Source organism: Mustela nivalis, assembly GCF_964662115.1.
Source record: "Mustela nivalis genome assembly, chromosome: 5".
In the NCBI taxonomy this organism is placed as follows: domain Eukaryota; kingdom Metazoa; phylum Chordata; class Mammalia; order Carnivora; family Mustelidae; genus Mustela; species Mustela nivalis.
In genome coordinates, this window is record NC_139024.1 from 139,145,306 (window position 1) to 139,162,898 (window position 17,593).

Consider the following 17,593-nt stretch of genomic DNA (forward strand, 5'->3'; position numbering starts at 1 on the left):
GACATTTTTGTCCCTGACGGTTAAATACCTGTGGTGTTATTAGAGCCCAGCAGTAGGTGAAGCTGGGCTCAAATACTCTGTCTCAAGCTGGAGGAGGTCAGGAGGTGAAAGGAAAAGGAAGTTCAGAATTGTGAAGAACCAAAAGCAAGGGGTCAGAAGGGCCACAAGATAAGCACATGACAATAGTAAAGGACACCTAAGCCATCAAATTTCGCTCCAGCAAACCACGTTTTGCTGGCCTAGAGCTCCTTAGAGAATGAGAAGTGAGCCTTCTGGAGCATGCTTCTGCATTTCAAAAACTCTTTACTTCAGAAAATTCCAAACACATACAAAAGTAGAGCAAATAATGAAGCACTGTGTGTCCATCACTTAACATCAACAATTATCAATATTTTTCCATCGTCTTTTCATCTGTCTCCAACTTCCTGCCTCCCCAATTCTGCCATCCTTTCATTTCCCAGGAGTATTTCAAAGCAAACCTACCCATTCTATAGGAGAAGATACTAGCAAATGACATCAGATAAATGGCTAGTATCTAAAATTTATAAAGAACTTACCAAACTCAACACCCAAAGAACAAATAGCCCAATCCCGAAATGGGCAGAAGATATGATCAGACATTTCTTCAAAGAAGACCTACAAATGGCCAACAGACACATGAAAAAATGTTCCGCATCACTTGGCATCAGGGAAATACAAATCAAAACCACAAGGAGATACCATCTCACCCCTGTCAGAATGGCTGAAATGAACAAGTCAGGAAAAGACAGATGCTGGCGAGGATGTGGAGAAAGGGGAGCCTTCCTCCCTGTTGGTGAGAATGCAAGCTGGTGCAGCCACTCTGGAAATCAATAAGGAGGTTCTTCAAAAAGTTAAAAACAGAGCTACACTATGACCCAGCAACTGCACTAATGGGTATTTACCCTAAAGATATGTATGTAGTGAACTGAAGGGGGACATGCACCCCAGTGTTTATAGCAGCAATGTCCACAATAGCCAAACTATGGAAAGAGCTCAGATGTCCACTGACAGATGAATGAATAAAGATGATGTGGTATACATTTACAATGGAATACTCATCCATCAAAAAAAAATAAAATCTTGCCATTTTTGCAACACTGTGGGTGGAACGAGGGTGTATTAAGCTAAGCAAAATAAGTCAATCATAGAAAGACAATTATCACATGGCTTCACTTATACGTGCAGAAGATCATAGGGGAAGGGAGGGAAAAATAAAACAAGATGAAATCAGAGAGGTAAAAAAATCGTAAGAGACTCTCAATCATAGGTGATGTATATTAAGGAGGGCATGTGATATAATGAACATTGGGTATTATATGAGAATGATGAGGGATGCCTGGGTGGCTCAGTCAATTGGGTGTCTGCCTTCGGCTCAGGTCATGATCCCAGGGTCTTGGGATCAAATCTTCCATTGAGCTCCCTGCTTGGCTGGGAGCCTGCTTCTCCCTCTGCCTGCCATTCCCCCTGCTTGTGCTTGTGTGCTCTCTCCCTCTCTCTCTCGCTCTGACAAGTGAATCTTAAAAACAAAACAAAACAAAACAAAACAAAAAAAACCAGAACTAAGAAGCTGTACTGGCTATTACCCTCTTCACTTATACCCAAGCTTTAAAAAAAAAAGAATCATGAATCACTGCACTCTACCTCTGAAACTCGTAATACATTATATGTTAATTAGTTGAATTTAAATTAAAATAAAAAAATAAAGCAAAATTAAATATTCTATTAATTCACTCATAAATACTTTTCTGTATGTAACACATAAAGGGTTTTAAAAACACAATGATACTTAGGTGCCTGGCTGGCTCAGTCAGAGAAGTATATAGTTCTTGATTTCAGGGCTGTGAGTTTGAGCCCCGCATTGGGTATTATGATATTATATAAATAAAACTTAAAAAATTAACTAAAAGCACAATGATATCAATATTAAAATTAATAATGATATTAAAATATTATCTAATACCAGAATGTGTTCCTTTTTCTGCTATCTGACAAATACCTTTTTAGAGTAGATTTGTTCACATCAGGACCTACACAGATCACACACTGCATTTGGTTGATGTGTTCGTTGTCTCCACTGTCTACCAACTATACCTTTCCTCTCCCTCTCTTTTCTCATGCCAAGTGTTTACTGATGCAGATCTTCCCCACTCTGGATTTGTTATCATGGTGTCATCTATATTTATCCACGGTCAAGGTAGTTCGGTCTAGAAGGCTGCTTTTGGATCCAGCTGTTTGGGTGAGAAGACTTCATAGATCTGCTATGCAGGTCCTTTTGCGTCATATCAGGGTGTGTGTGTGGCTCACCTTTAGCGCCTTGAGATTGATTAACAAGCTCAGGTGCTTGTCAGGTTGACCCATTCATTAAAAGCTCCCCCTCAGGGGCGCCTGGCTGGCTCAGTCGGTTAAGCATCCGATTCTTGATTTTGGCTCAGGTCATGAACTCAGGGTGGTGAGACTGAACCTCGCATTGAGCTCTGCATCAGGCTTTGTGCAGGATCTGGAGTCTGCCTGCAATTCTCTCTCTCTCTCCCTCTCCTTCTGCTTCCCCAATACCACCAACACTCTCTCTCAAAAAAAAAAAAAAAAAGCATAAAGCTCCCCCTCAGTTTTGAATGTAAGGTTTAGCAGCCATTATAATTGCCCCCAAAAGATCCCTTTTCTTTTCTGCTTTTAGTAGCTTCCCTTTTCAGTGAGGAGCTCTTCCTCCCTCATCAATTATTTGGTTTCTCTGAGAGACAGTTTGTACAAGTAGCCTGAGGTACATTCTAGAAACGACATAGTGTGCCTGACCTGCTTCTAGCTGTGTCCTCTTTCTCATTCCAGCCTCCCACTGCTGGGAAGAGGAAGGTCCACTTGTATTAATTTTTATGCCCAAAGCACAGAAACTACTAATGAACAACAGAATTGATTGAGCGCGCTCCTCTCATCTCCCTGTGCTCAGATTTTATTAGTCTTCAAAGTCCAGTTGCCTTCATAAGGTGTTCCATGACTCCCCGACTTGGACAGTATCTGTTCCTCATCTGAGCTTCTCATTAGACAAACACTGCCCCTGTTAGACACTGGTCACTGTGTCACTTTTTAAGGAACTTCCCCTTTATCCCTCCTGAACAGTTATTTATGTATTTTATCTTCTTTTCCAGGTTTCTTAGAAGCAAAGATCATGTTTGATTTGGCTTTCTGCCCCCATAGTGACTAGCATTTTTAGCCTTTTGTGAGAAGTCAATAATTACTTGTTAAATTTAAAAGAATAGTGAATTATGAGAAGCTTTTGAGCGCTCACCACATTGGACTTTTTCTTTTCTCTCAAAGAGGAATGGTTATGCTATGAATTTATTGTGGAATGCCAGTTTTTAACAATTTATTAATATGGTAGACTTCTCTAACTGCTATTAAAAATAAGTTATATTAATTAATCACCTTTTCTCATGTGAGATCCAGTTGGATTGCAACTCTGTAACTACCTAGATACCAAGATCACATTTTTAAAAAGATTTTATTTACTTATTTATTTGACAGAGAGAGAGAGAGAGATCACAAGTAGGCAAGAGACAGGCAGAGAGAGAGGAAACAGGCTCCCCACTGAGCAGAGAGCCCAAAGTGGGGCTTGCTCCCGAGACCCTGAGATCATGACCTGAGCCGAAGGCAGAGGCATTAACCCACTGAACCACCCCCAGGATCTCAGCCCCCAAGATCACATTTTTCCTTTCTTATAACATATTTTTCCTGTTCCATCTGCCTTTATTTTTTTCCAGCTTTATTGAGATATAACTGACACAGAGTACTGTGTAAGATTAAGGTGTCCAGCATGCTGATTTGATGCACTCTGTACTGCAAAATGATCACCACCACAGCAGTAGCTAACGTCTCCATTAAATCACATAATGACCATTTCTTTTCTGTACTGATGTCTTCAACTTTAGACGGCATCTTAAGTGAACTATTACCCTAAGTACTCCTTAATCATAGTTGTTATAAACAGCTACTGATATTAAGAATGGTGGTGGCTGGCTCACTCGGAAGAGTATGCAATTCTAGATCTGAGGACTGTGAGTTAGAGCCCCATGTTGGGTGTAGAGATTATAAATAAATAAATAAATAAATAAACTTAAAAAAAAAAGAATGGGGGTAGCATAAATGTGTTTCAATCTCTGTGAAAAACAGCACCCCTTTTTTTGATTTCTGCATTTGGTAAGAAATAAATCTGATTAGTCTAAACAAGAGTCAGGTAGAACAAGATATAAAATTTCAAAACCTGAAAATGCAAACTTTAATTCTATATTTTTATGGTTGAATGATACTGCCACAGTGCCAGTATGTGACTGTTTTAATGAACAGTCTGATATAGTAAGAATGGTGGTGGCTTAAATTTGTTAATAAAATGGTGCTGTGGATAATAATGCCAGCAAATCAACAAAAGGCCTTATCAAGAAATCACGTTCTTCATTCAGACTGTGGTACCTATTCAGTTTGGCTCCCAGTAAGACGGGTATATCTCCAGCACTTGTGGCTTCATCTGAATCAAAACCTGTAAACTGAGATTAAATACATTTGTGCTCACTTCCAATACTTGCACATTCCTTGAGAAATTTGATATTAAATACTTATAAGCTTAACAATCAAAGAGCTCTTCAGTGGCTAGAATAATAGAAATGTAGAACTTGGAGCTAGAAGGACTTTGACAAATATACCAAGAGAACATAAATATTTGAAATCGTATTTTTGCATGTTAAAGACGGTACATGGGAAATGTTAAACTCACCTCAAAAACCTGATCTTGAAATGCTTTTTCTTTTGCAATTAGCTCTCTAAAAGCTGTGATTTTGTCTTTATGTTCCAATAACTATGGAAAAAAGCATTTTATATTTCACAAAAGGAGAAGAAATAAGACTACATTCGATAACATTGATAATAAAATCATTGAACCATGCCCTGTCCAGTTCCTGGTCTCCAAAGATCTACTGTTTTTACAGTTCTTGTGCAGAAGAAATTTCACACAGCAGATCAGAGACTGACCCCCTCAGGAAGGCCTGCTCGTCGCGCTGCCCCCTGACTGGTATCTGGGAATGTGCATTGCAGGAGGAGTGCCATCCTTCTGTAATCTTTTCTTTTTTTTAAAGATTTTATTTATTTATTTTTAACAGACAGAGATCACAAGTAGGCAGAGAAGCAGGCAGAGAGAGAGGGAAGAAGCAGGCTTCCTGCTGAGCAGAGAGCCTGATGTGGAGCTCGATCCCAGGACCCTGGGATCATGAGCTGAGCTGACGGCAGAGGCTTAACCCACTGAGCCACCCAGGTGCCCCATCCTTCTGTAATCTGAATGGCTCGTTGTGCCTAACCTATCTGTGCAGAACATGTCGTTTATACTGAATGCCTCTTTCCTTCTGGAAGGTCCAGTTTGGTACACGCTAGGGGGACATGCCTATGTGAGCAACCCCCAGTAAAAACCCTGGGTGCTGGGTCTCTAATGAGACCCTGGTAAAAATTTCACATGTATTATCACAGCTTATTGCTGGGAAAATGAAGTGCATCTTGTGTGACTCCACTGGGGAGGGGCTCTTGGCAGCTTAAATCTGGCTTCCTCTGGACTGTGCCCCAAGCCCCTTTTCCCTCTGCTGACTTTGCTCTGTAGCTTCTCATGGTGAAACATAGCTGTGACTATCACTGGGTCCTAGCAGATCACGGAACCTGAGGGTGGGCTTGGGATCTCTGGGAGCTTATCCCAATATTCAGGTGTTTTTACAGTTAGGCTATCAGAATTCTTTAAAGGGGGGGAAAAAAACTACCAACTTTTCCTAGATGTAATTTATAATCATTTCTTATTTGTTCATTTGCTCCTTTATGAAAATGACAATAAATTTTAATATTAAGTATTCATATTTCTCCCCAAATCAGTAAGGTAAAGTGTGATGCACAGAATTATTTTGATTATGAACTATTTCTAATATTTATTTTATTTTTTAATTTTTAAAAAGATTTATTTATTTATTTATTTGAGAGAGAGAGAGGGACAAGCAAACTCCATGCTGAGTATGGAGCCCTACACAGGGCTTGGGGCTCGATCTCATGAACCTGAGATCACGACCTGAACTGAATTCAAGAGTTGGACATTTAACCGACTGAGCCACCCAGGCACCCCCAAAATTTCCAATATTAAAAAAAAAAAAACACAGAAAAAAAATGGAATGAACCTCCATGTAATTATCACCCAGCTTCAACTACTGATGGCTAGTGGACAATTTTGTATCATTTATACCCCCGACCATGCCCTCTTCCCTCCAATCCCCCTTCACGGAGTCAAATTACAGACACTACATCATTTCACCTGGCAATATTTCAGTGAATTTATCAAAACAACACAAATATCTGAAATTGTGTTTCTGTTAACATCATGCTCCAACCCTCAATGGGGCTTATTTTTGAAGGTTGGTTTAAGAAATGGAGGACAATAATTTCTCTGTACCTGTTGTTCCTTCCTCAGGTTAGCTAGGAGACAAAGAGACTCCCCAGGGTACCCATAACAAATTTTCTATCCACTTCAGTTCAGAGAAATAATTTCCTCATAACACTGGACTGAATTTGTTTCTACAATCAAAGATCCCATATTTGACAATGTTTTTATTCCATTAGCTGATAAACTTGACACTTCTGTATTCCTCTCACATTAAAACTGGTGTAAGTTAACATCCTGCTATTGCCTTTTATTTTAGAGAGAGAGAGTGAGAGAGTGAGAGAGAGAGAGAGAGAATATGAGCGGGAGGGGCAGGGGGAGAGGGAGAATCTCAAGCAGACCCGGAAGCTGAGCAAGAAGCCTGACATGGGTCTCAATCTCACAACCCTGAGATCATGTCCCAAGTGGAAACCAAGAGTCAGATGCTTAACCAACTGTGCCACCCAAGTGCCCTGCCAAAAACAACTCTTTTTAAAAAAAATCCCAAATTTGCAGAATTTCTTTATACTGTGATGTTATCTTTTTCTTTGATTTTTTTTCACAAAACATGATACAATTTTTAGAATAAACAAGAAATACAGTACCTCTTTATCTAAACTTTCCTTCTTAAGATGGAAGTGCTTCAATTTTTGTTCAACATCGGGAGTGGTGATGTCCTAAGAGGAACAGTTTGAGAAGCTGTATTAAAAAGTTTTCAGTAAAGCTAAAGGGAGGACAGAAAACACACGCACAAAATTTCCACAATAAGTGACCAAACCAAAAGAGATAAAATATTGAACCCAATTCTTCAGTTACTCGTAAGACATCCAGTAAAGGGTTAGTGTGGAAAGAATTCTTATAGATTCACACTTGTATATAAGCTGTTATTGGGCCAGACTAGTATAATCGCTGGGAAGTCAATACTCATCTGTAATAACAATACATGCTTTCACATTCACACATACATCCCGCTTAGCCTAGCTTGGTCAGTTTATAAAGCCAAACTTCAGCCAAATTGCTCTGACACCAGAGAAGCCAGATATCCTCAACAACACTGAAACTCTAGATATTTCAAGGGTACCCAGAAAGAAGATATTTGTATGTATAATCTCAGGGTCAAAAATGTGTGCATCAGTTGGACTGCCTGAATTTGTGTCTGAGTTCTGCTGTTTCACCCTATGTGAGAGTTTGGATAAGAAACCTGACTGTTCTAAGCCTCAGTTTGTTTTTCCATGTTTTATTTGATTTTATTCTATGCTATTGTTTTATTTATTTATTTATTTATTTATTTTTAAAGATTTTTCTTTATTTATCTGACAGAGATCACAAGTAGGCAGAGAGGCAGGCAGACAGAGAGGAGGAAGCAGGCTCCCTGCAGAGCAGAGAGCCCGATGTGGGGCTTGATCCCAGGACCCTGGGATCATGACCTGAGCCGAAGGCAGAGGCTTAACCCACTGAGCCACCCAGGTGCCCCTTATTTTATTTTGTTTTTATTTTTTCCCTTAAAAAAAAAAAGCCGGATGATATAAAGAACGGTATAAGGACTGGAGGAGATAACCCATGAAAAGCAGGGAGCAGTAAACTTGCAAGTCTTCAAGGACAGGTTGAGTGCTGATTAAGGGTTCAACCTGTATTAGGGACAGGGCATACAATGTACCAAGTCTCTGATGTTGAAGGCTTCCATTCTAGTGCGTGTGGGAGACCCAGAACAAGCAAACAATGTTTGTTTGATGTGGGATGAGACTGACAGGAGGGCTGAGGACACGTTTTTCCTTAAGAGGTGTGACCGAGAAGCAGCAGCGTGCAAGTAAGGCAGAAAGAATAGCAGCCTCCAGTGATGTAGGTCGGGGGTGGGGAACGAAGGTTTATGGTGAGTAAGCAAATGTTCAAAGGAACAAAGTGGGATGGGAAGGTTTGTAGCTAAGAAGGGTCTGTGCCACATTCAGACTCACACGTGTAAAAACAAAATTTCAGGTGGATATAGTCGGTGGGCCACCACTTTGTAATCTTCTGCATAAAATGCTTGGCTCAGTTTTAGCACTAAATAAATGCACTGTTCAACAAACTTAAGCTGAAACTAAAGTTCCTGTTGGATCAGGAACATCACAGACTATGCCCCCGCCCCCAAATTTGGCTCAGATGACTGCACTTAAGATCAAATGGTGAACCTGCGTGGCTCAGTAGGTTAAGCATCCGCCTTGGGCTCAGGTCATGATCTCAGGTCCTGGGATGAGTTCCGTTTCAGGTTCCCTGCCATCGGTGAGTCTGCTTCTTCCTCTCCTTTGCCCCTCCCCTTTGCTCATGTTCTCTTTCTTCCTTGCTCTCTCTCAAATAAATGTTTAAAAAAATCAGAGGGGTGCTTGGGTGGCTCAGTGGGTTAAAGCTTCTGCCTTCGGCTCAGGTCATGATCCCTGGGTCCTGGGATCAAGCCCTGCATCGGGCTCTCTGCTCTGCGGTGAGCCTTCCTCTCTCTCTGACCACCTCTCTGCCTACTTGTGATCTCTGTCTGTCAAATAAATAATAAATAAAAGCTTTTAAAAAAATCAGAAAGATGGACATTAATATAAGAGGAAGAAAAATAATAGTTCATTTGAGAAGCTAGCATATGCCATGCCCTGTAACATGCTCTCTCGTTAAATGCAGTGCTTGTCACCTCCCAGGGCAGTGGCAAGTATCACTTCTCCTACTTAGGAAAAGGAAGCTGAGGCTGGCCAAGTCACACAGCCAGGAAGTGGTGAAGCAGAATTTGAACTCACCTGACACCAACTTCGTTCTTTATTCCACCAATGTACACAACTCCCTACTGCCCTCCCTCTGCCCCAAGGCTAAATTTTGGATTGGGTGAGCAGCTTGCTGATAGGACCACTTACCAATCACTAGAAGCAGACTGAGCCAGACCAGACTATTGTTCTGATAGACTTTCTAGGACATATAAAAAGTATTAAATGAAGGTTCTTCCAGTTTTTGATCCCATAACTTAACTCTGTGGCTTTAGATTACCTCTTTGGTTTAGTCTGACCTTGATATTTCTCCCTCCCTCCAATAAAAAATATGAATTTTTAAAAATTACTTGGGATGTGAGAAATCGTACCATCAGAGTTGGAACACTGTGAATTTTGGAGACCAGCTGAGAAGTCCTTTTCACATCTGGGAGACTCAAGTTTTTTTCACCAGGTGAGCAGTTCAGGAACAAATTAGAATCCTATGTGTACACAATTCAGACATGTCAGGATAAAGATAAAGAATCTGGGTTGCTCTTTAAGTAAAATGCTGAATTAAATACAACTCTTAAAGACTCTGAGCAAGGGTGGTAAACAAGAAAAAATATGCAGCCAAGAATACTTTATCTGGCTAGGATGTCACTGAAAATAGAGAGCTAAAAAGCTTCCAGAACAAACAGAAACTAAAAAAATTTGTGATCACCAAACCAGCCCTACAAGAATTATTAAAAGGGGTCATCTAAGCAAAGGGAGAGCCCAAAACTAACACAGACCAGAAAGGAATAGGCAATACAATGGCACTAAATTCACATCTTTCAATAGTTACTCTGAATGTAAATGGGCTAAATGCCCTAATCAAAAGACACAGGGTATCAGATAAAAAAGCAAGACCCATTGATAGGCTAATTGCAAGAGGCTCATTTTAGACCCAAAGACACCTTCAGGTTGAAAGGAAGGGGGTGGAAAACGATTTATCATGTTAATGGACATCAAAAGAAAGCTGGATGGAAATCCTTATATCAGAAAAACTAGATTTTAAGTCAAAGACTGTAATAAGAGATGAGGAAGGACACCATATCATAACTGAAGTGTCTTTTCAACACGAAGATCTAATAATTGTAAATATCTATGCCCCTAACATGGGAGCAGCCAATTATGTAGACCAATTAATAACAAAATCAAAGAAACTCATTGACAATAATACAATAATAGTAGGGGATGTTAACACCCCCCTCTCATTGAAATGGACAGATCATCTAAGCAAGAGATCAACAAGGAAATAAAGGTAATAAATGACACACTGGACCAGATGGCCATCACAGATATATTCAGAACATTACATCCCAAAGCAACAGAATACACATTTTTCTCAAGTGCACATGGAACATTCTCCAGAACAGATCGCATCCTGGGTCACAAATCAGGTCTCAACTGGTACCAAAAGACTGGGATCATTCCCTGCATATTTTCAGACCACAATGCTTTGAAAATGGAACTCAATTACAAGAGAAGAGTTGGAAAGAACTTAAATACATGGAGGCTAAAGAGCATCCTACTAAAGAATGAATGGTCAACCAGGAAATAAAAGAATTTTAAAAATTCAGATAAACAAATGAAAATGAAAACACAACTGTTCAAAATCTGTGGGATACAGCAAAGGCTGTCCTAAGAGGGGAGTATATAGCACTTCTCTTTCTCTCAAGAGAAAGGTCTCAAATGCACAGCATATCCTGACATCTAAAGGAGCTGGAGAAAGAACAGCAAATGAAGTCTAAACCTAGCACGAGAAGAGAAATAATAAAGATTAGAGCAGGAATCAATGAAGTAGAAACCCAAAACAAAAACAGTAGAACAGATCAATGAAACTAGGATCTGGTTCTTTGAAAGAATTAATAAGCTTGATAAACCCCTGGCCAGACTTATCAAAAAGAAAATAGAAAGGACCAAAATTAATAAAATCATGAATAAAAGAGGAGATCACAACCAACATTGAAGAAGTACAATTATAATACCATATTCTAAGCAACTTTATGCCAACAAATTGGGTAATCTGGAAGAAAGGAATGCATTCCTAGAGACATATAAACTATCAAAACTAAACCAGGAAGAAATAGAAAACCTGAACAGACCCATAACCAGCAAGGAAATTGAAGCAGTAATCAAAAATATCCCAACAAATAAGAGCCCAGGGCCAGATGGCTTCCCAGAGGAATTTTACCAAACATTTAAAGAAGAATTAATACCTATTCTTCTGAAGCTGTTTCAAAAAATCAAAATAGAAGGAAAACTTTCAAACTCATTCTATGAGGCCAGCATTACCTTGATCTTAAAGCCAGACAAAGACCACCAAAAAGGAGAATTACAGACCAATGTCCCTGATGAACATGGATGTAAAATTCTCACCAAAATAACTAGCCAAGAGGATCCAACACTACCTTAAGAAGATTATTCACCCTGACCAAGTGGGATTTATTCTTGGGCTGCAAGGTTGGTTCAACAATTGCAAATCAATTAATGTGATACAATACATAAATAAAAGAAAGGACAAGAACCATATGATTCTGTCAACAGATTCATAAAAAGCATTTGACAAAGACAGCATCCTTTCTTGATTAAAACTCTTCACAGTATAGGGATGGAGGGTACAAACTTCAATATCATAATAGCCACCTATGAAAAACCCACAGTGAATATCATTCTCAACGGGGAAAAATGGACGGCTTTCCCCTAAGGTCAGTAACACAGCAGGGCTATCCACGGTAACCACTGCTGTTCAACACAGTACTAGAAATCCTAGCCTCAGAAATCAGTAAACAAGAAGAAATAAAAGGCATCTGGATTGGCAAAGAAGAAGTCATACTCTTCCTCTTTGCAGATGACATGATACTCTATGTGGAAAACCCAAAAGACACCACCCCAAAATTTCTAGAACTCATACAGGAATTCAGTAAAGTGACAGGATATAAAATCAATGCACAGAAATCAGTTGCATTTCTATACACCAACAATTAAGCAGAAGAAAGACGAATCAAGGAGTCAGTCCCATTTACAATTGCACCCAGAACCATAAGATACCCAGGAATAAATTCAATCGAAGAGGCAAAAGACCTATACTCAGAAAACTATAGAATACTCATGAAAGAAATTAAGGAAGATGCAAAGAAATGGAAAAATGTTCCATGCTCATGAGTTAGAAGAACAAATATTGTGAAAATGTCTATGCAACCTAGAGCAACCTACACATTCAATGCAATTCCTATCAAAATACCATTATCTTTTTTTCAGAGTTGGAACAAATAATCCTAAAATTTGTATGGAACCAGAAGAGACCCCAAATAGCCATAGGAAAGAGAAAATCAAAGCTGGTGGTGTGACAATTTCAGACTTCAATCTCTATTACAAAGCTGTAATCATCAAGACAGCATGGTACTGGCACAAAAACAGACACAGAGATGCATAGAACATAACAGAGAACTCCGAAATGGACATTCAACTCTATGGTCAACTAATCATCAACAAAGCAGGAAAGAATATCCAGTGGGGAAAAAAAAGTCTCTTCAACAAATGGTGTTGGGAAAATTGGATAGCCACATGCAAAAGAATGAAACTAAACCATTTCCTTACACCATATACAAAAATAGAGTCAAAATGGATGAAAGACCTAAATGTGAGAGAGGAATCCATCAAAATTCTTGAGAAGAACTCAGACAGCAACCTCTTTGACCCTGGGCACAGCAACTTCTTGCTAGACACATCTCCAAAGACCAGAGAAACATAGGCATTATTGGAACTTCATCAAGATAAAAAGCTTTTGTGCAGCAAAGGAAAGAGTAAAAAAGAAAAAGAAAAAACCCCAAAGGCAACCAATAGAATGGGTGAAGATATTTGCAAATGACATATCAGATAAAGGGCTAGTATCCAAAAATCTATAAAGAACTTACCAAACTCAACACCCAAAGAATAACCTAATCAAGAAATGGGCAGAAGACATGAACAGACATTTCTTCAAAGAAGACATACAAATGGCCAACAGACACATGAATAATTGTTCAACATCACTTGGCATCAGGGAAATACAATCAAAACCATAGTGAGATACCACTCACACCAGTCAGAATGGCTAAAATTAACAAATAAGGAAATGACAGGTGTTCCTGAGGTTGCAGAGAAAGGGAAGCCCTCCTACACTGTTGGTGGGAATGCAACATGGTACAGCCACTCTGGAAAACAGTATGAAGGTTCCTCAAAAAGTTGAAAATAGAGATACCCTGTCACCCAGCAACTGCACTACTGGATATTTATCCTAAAAATAGGAATGAAGTGATCCAAAGGGGTGTATGCACCCCAATGTTTATAGCAGCAAAGTCCATAATAGCCAAATTATAGAAGGAGCCCTGATGTCCACTGACAGATGGATAAATCAGATGTGGTGTGTACACACACACACACACACATACACACACACTGGAATATTACACAGCTATCAAAAAATGAAATCTTGCCATTTGCAATGACATGGATGGAACTAGAGAGTATTATGCTAAGAGAAATAAGTCAATCAGAGAAAGACAATTATCATATGATCTCACTGATATATGGAATTTAAGAAACAAGGCAGAGGATCATAGGAGAAGAGAGGAAAAAATGAAACAAGACAAAATCAGAGAAGGAGACAAACCATAAGAGACTCTCAATCATAGACGCAAAGGGTTGTTGGAGGGGAATGGGTTGGGGGGATGGGGTAACTGGGTGATGGACATTAAGGAGAACACATGATGTAATGAGCACTGGGTGTTATTATATAAGACTGATGAAGCACTGTCCTGTATCCCTGAAATAAATAATACATTACATGTTAATTATTGAATTTAAATTAAAAAAAAAAACTTAAAAAAATGGGGGAAACCCCCAAACCTCTGAGCAGCCCTAAAAACGTGGCACTCAAATTTAAATTTGTATAGATAAATGTTAAGAAAACAAACAAACTCTGAGCTGTGGTTCTCAAACTTTGGATTCTCAGGACCCCTTTATAGATTCAAAAATTTTAAGAATCCTAAAAGGCTTTTGTTTATGTGGGTCATACCTACCAATATTTATTGTATTAGATATTTCAACTGAGAACATTTAAAAATTTGCTTACTAATCCCTTCAAATAACAATAAATCCCTTGTATAAATATAAATAACAATTTTAATATCAAATTACCACATTTTCCAAAAGAAAAAATTCATGAAAAGAGTTTCACTTTTTATATTTTTGTAAATATCTATAATGCTGACTTCATAGAAACAGTAAAATCCTCACATCTGCTTCATACATTGGTCAGACATAAAAGCAATGAATGACATTCAGTTTCTAGAAAATTCCACTGGAAGCACTTTTGAAAATGAGAGTAGCAGGCTCAAAAATTCTTCCTATTACTATGAAAATACTTTGACCTCATAGATATACCAGGCCACACTTTTGAGAAAACATACCTAGAGTTCATAAAAGTAAAACGAAAAGCAGAGTAAGGATGATTTGGGGCTATTAAAGAAATTGATTTTGTCAAGATAAAACAAAGAACTTTATTTTTTTTTAAAGAAAGCTCCAAAAAAATAATGTACTGTGATAAACTTCTATACTGTTGTGCTAATTCATTCAGAGTTAACCAATACTAAATTTATCAGGATCTGGTTAGCAGCTATTTTGGAAGACAAAATACAGACTCTTAAGATGACTTAAGGTCATTTCTGCTTAGGTTGGTGGTTCTCAAAAGTGTGACCCTTGGCCCAGCACACTGGGGAGACTCAGGATCTGTTAGAAACATGCATTCTTGGGATGTCTGGGTGGCTCAGTTGGTTAAGCAGCTGCCTTCGGCTCAGGTTATGATATCAGAGTCCTGGGACTGAGTCCCACATCAGGCTCCTTGGTTGGTGGGGAGCCTGCTTTTCCCTCTGCCTCTGCTGCCACTCTGCCTGCCTGTGCTCTCTCTCTCTGATAAATAAATAAATAAAATCTTAAAAAAAAAAAAAACCCACAACGAAACATGCATTCTTGGGCCCCATGGCACACCTACTGAATCAGAAACCCTGAGGCAGGCCCCAGAAATCTGCATTTTCACAGGTAAGGCTGATGAATGCTAAAGTTTGAGGAGCATTGGCTTAGATAACCCTAATTTCTCTCTGGAGAAAAGATTACAGAGAGAATTCTTTAAACAGAAGAGAACAATATTTTCCTGAGAATCATTAAAAAATAACAGAACTATTTACTTGCAAATAGTACTTATACTAATTAAGGATTCCTGAAAAAAAGCCCTCCAAGGACATTCTCAAGGGAACACAATCAGCTGAACTTGTTATTAAGAGTTTTAAAATAAACATACATTTTTCTAGTTAAGATTAGCCCTCTTTCTAAGTAGTCAGAATTAATAAGGTTAAACTGTAAATAATTTAAAACAGGCCTACAAAACTATAATAGTATAAAAACAATACATGTTCTCTGGCTTATGAAAAAGATCTCATCTTCCAAAAAAGCCATCTGAACTGCGGAGAATACAATATTATATCCTCTCCAAACCTACTGATATGAGGCTTTCAGGCTGTTTTTGTTTTTTTTTTTTTAAAGATTTTATTTATTTATTTGACAGAGAGAGAAAGATCATGAGTAAGCAGAGAGGCAGGCAGAGAGAGAGAGAGGGGGAAGCAGGCTCCCAGATGAGCAGAGAGCCCAACATGGGGCTCAATCCCAGGACCCTGAGATCATAACCTGAGCCGAAGGCAGAGGCTTAACCCACTGAGCCACCCAGGCACCCCAACCAGGCTGTTTTTTTTTTAACATATGTTAACTTGACTTATTGTGGTCATCATTTTGCAACATATACAAATATCAAATCATGCTACACACCTGAAACTAACATTATATGTCAATTACATCTCAATCACCAAGTTTATAATGTCACAAAATTAACACGTGATATAATATTGGTTTGTTTGACCTTGTAAGCCAACTATGTAATTGCATTATTTAGTTTCATTTTTAGGCAGATGTGGCATGAAAACACCGAGATCCCCACCTAGAAGATCCTTTCTCAAGGGATGCTTCAGATGATTGATCACAGGTACCCAGAAAATTCCCACATTAACTTTCACCTCTATCAAAATAATCACAATAGGCCAGAAATGGCTCTTCTTTATCTAGGTACCCAAGAATCGCAGAAGCTTCTGTACACCTGTGGTGCATTTTCCATTCTCTCTTTTTCTCGTTAATAATTCTTTCTACCAACAAATGTGAGTACAGTGTCTAAATGTGCATCAGCAGACTGCCAGCAACTCATGAAATTCTGCGCTCGAAATTCCGAATCTGTGCTGGTACCTTTTTGATATCGGCCTCGATCGCTTCTCCAGAGTGCTCCGTTAACCAGGCCGTGTCAAACCCAGGGGCATCGTTTGGCTCCTGGCTCCTCACCACCTGCTGCCGAAACCTTGCATTTTCCTGTTTTAGTTCGTTGACCTGCTGCTGGAGTTGGGCGTTCTTTGCCTTCTCGTTTTCAGATACGAACTGCAAATGATGAACTTGAGTGTGCAGTTTTTTGAGTGTTGCTTTCAGTTTCTGTCTTTCTTCCAGGTGTTCCTCCTCATGCTTCTGAAATTCCTCCTGTAAAGACTGGAACTCTTGTTCTTGGGCCTTCTTCTCCCTTCTCAGCAAGTCCAGAGTGGAGGTGGTGGCCTTTTCCAGCTCCCCCTTGAGTTGCTTCAGTTTCTCCACCTCCTCTTCTTTCTCCCTTAGGGTTCTGTCCATCTTTAGGCACTTACTGACGGTTTCATCTTCCTGTTGCATTTCAGTCATGTACCTTTCCTGTAGGTGAATGTAATTGCCCTTGATCTTCTTAAGCTCCAGCTTTAAGGTTTCCTTTTCATGCCCAGCTTCCTGAAGATGCTTTTGGGTTTGAGCTAAGACCTCGTGCAAATTCTTCAGTGTCTTGTCCGTGTCATTCTTCTCTAGCATCACTCTGTATTTGTCTTCAATTAATTCTTCCACCTTGGCCTTCAGCTCATTTATGATGTCCATGAACACCTGCTGTTTGGTAGTCTGCTTCTGTAGTTCTTTGACCTTCTTCTCTAAATACTTGTTGCTACTCTGCAGGTCTTGGATCCGAGTTTGTTGCTGTTTGTTAGTGTGCTGTAATTTCTGTAAGACTTCATTTAAAGCCATATCCTCTTCTGGAAGTTGTAAGCTTTCCAAGCTCTGCTTTGTGTCAGGCATCTTGCCTTCATCTGGAGATGCTCCACGACCCCAGGTACTGCTTACAGGAGACCAAGGTGAGCCCAACCGTGGTCTGTCCATTCCCTCCACAGCGACCTCCTTATGGTGACAGACTGGCATCTCAGGAATATCCCCAAAGGTCTGTATTCCTCTCGAAGACACTGAGATCTATAAATGAGAG

General features: G+C 39.4%; 1 protein-coding gene across 17 annotated transcripts in view; it reads right to left on the bottom strand.

The window, feature by feature from the left end:
- Nucleotides 1-17,593, bottom strand: part of CAGE1 (cancer antigen 1) — a 46,555-nt gene that overhangs the window by 17,324 nt on the left and 11,638 nt on the right. For 7 of the 17 annotated variants that reach the window (XM_082729814.1, XM_082729807.1, XM_082729820.1 and 4 more), the window contains exons 5-8: nucleotides 16,522-17,580; nucleotides 9,540-9,650; nucleotides 7,054-7,125; nucleotides 4,781-4,861 (exon numbers count right to left, since the gene is read on the bottom strand). In XM_082729814.1, coding sequence (XP_082585940.1) covers nucleotides 4,781-4,861; nucleotides 7,054-7,125; nucleotides 9,540-9,650; nucleotides 16,522-17,580 — 1,323 coding nt within the window. Of the gene's footprint in view, nucleotides 1-4,479; nucleotides 4,554-4,780; nucleotides 4,862-7,053; nucleotides 7,126-9,539; nucleotides 9,651-16,521; nucleotides 17,581-17,593 lie in introns of all 17 variants that reach the window. The other 10 variants (XM_082729821.1, XM_082729808.1, XM_082729806.1 and 7 more) reach the window with 4 other exon arrangements.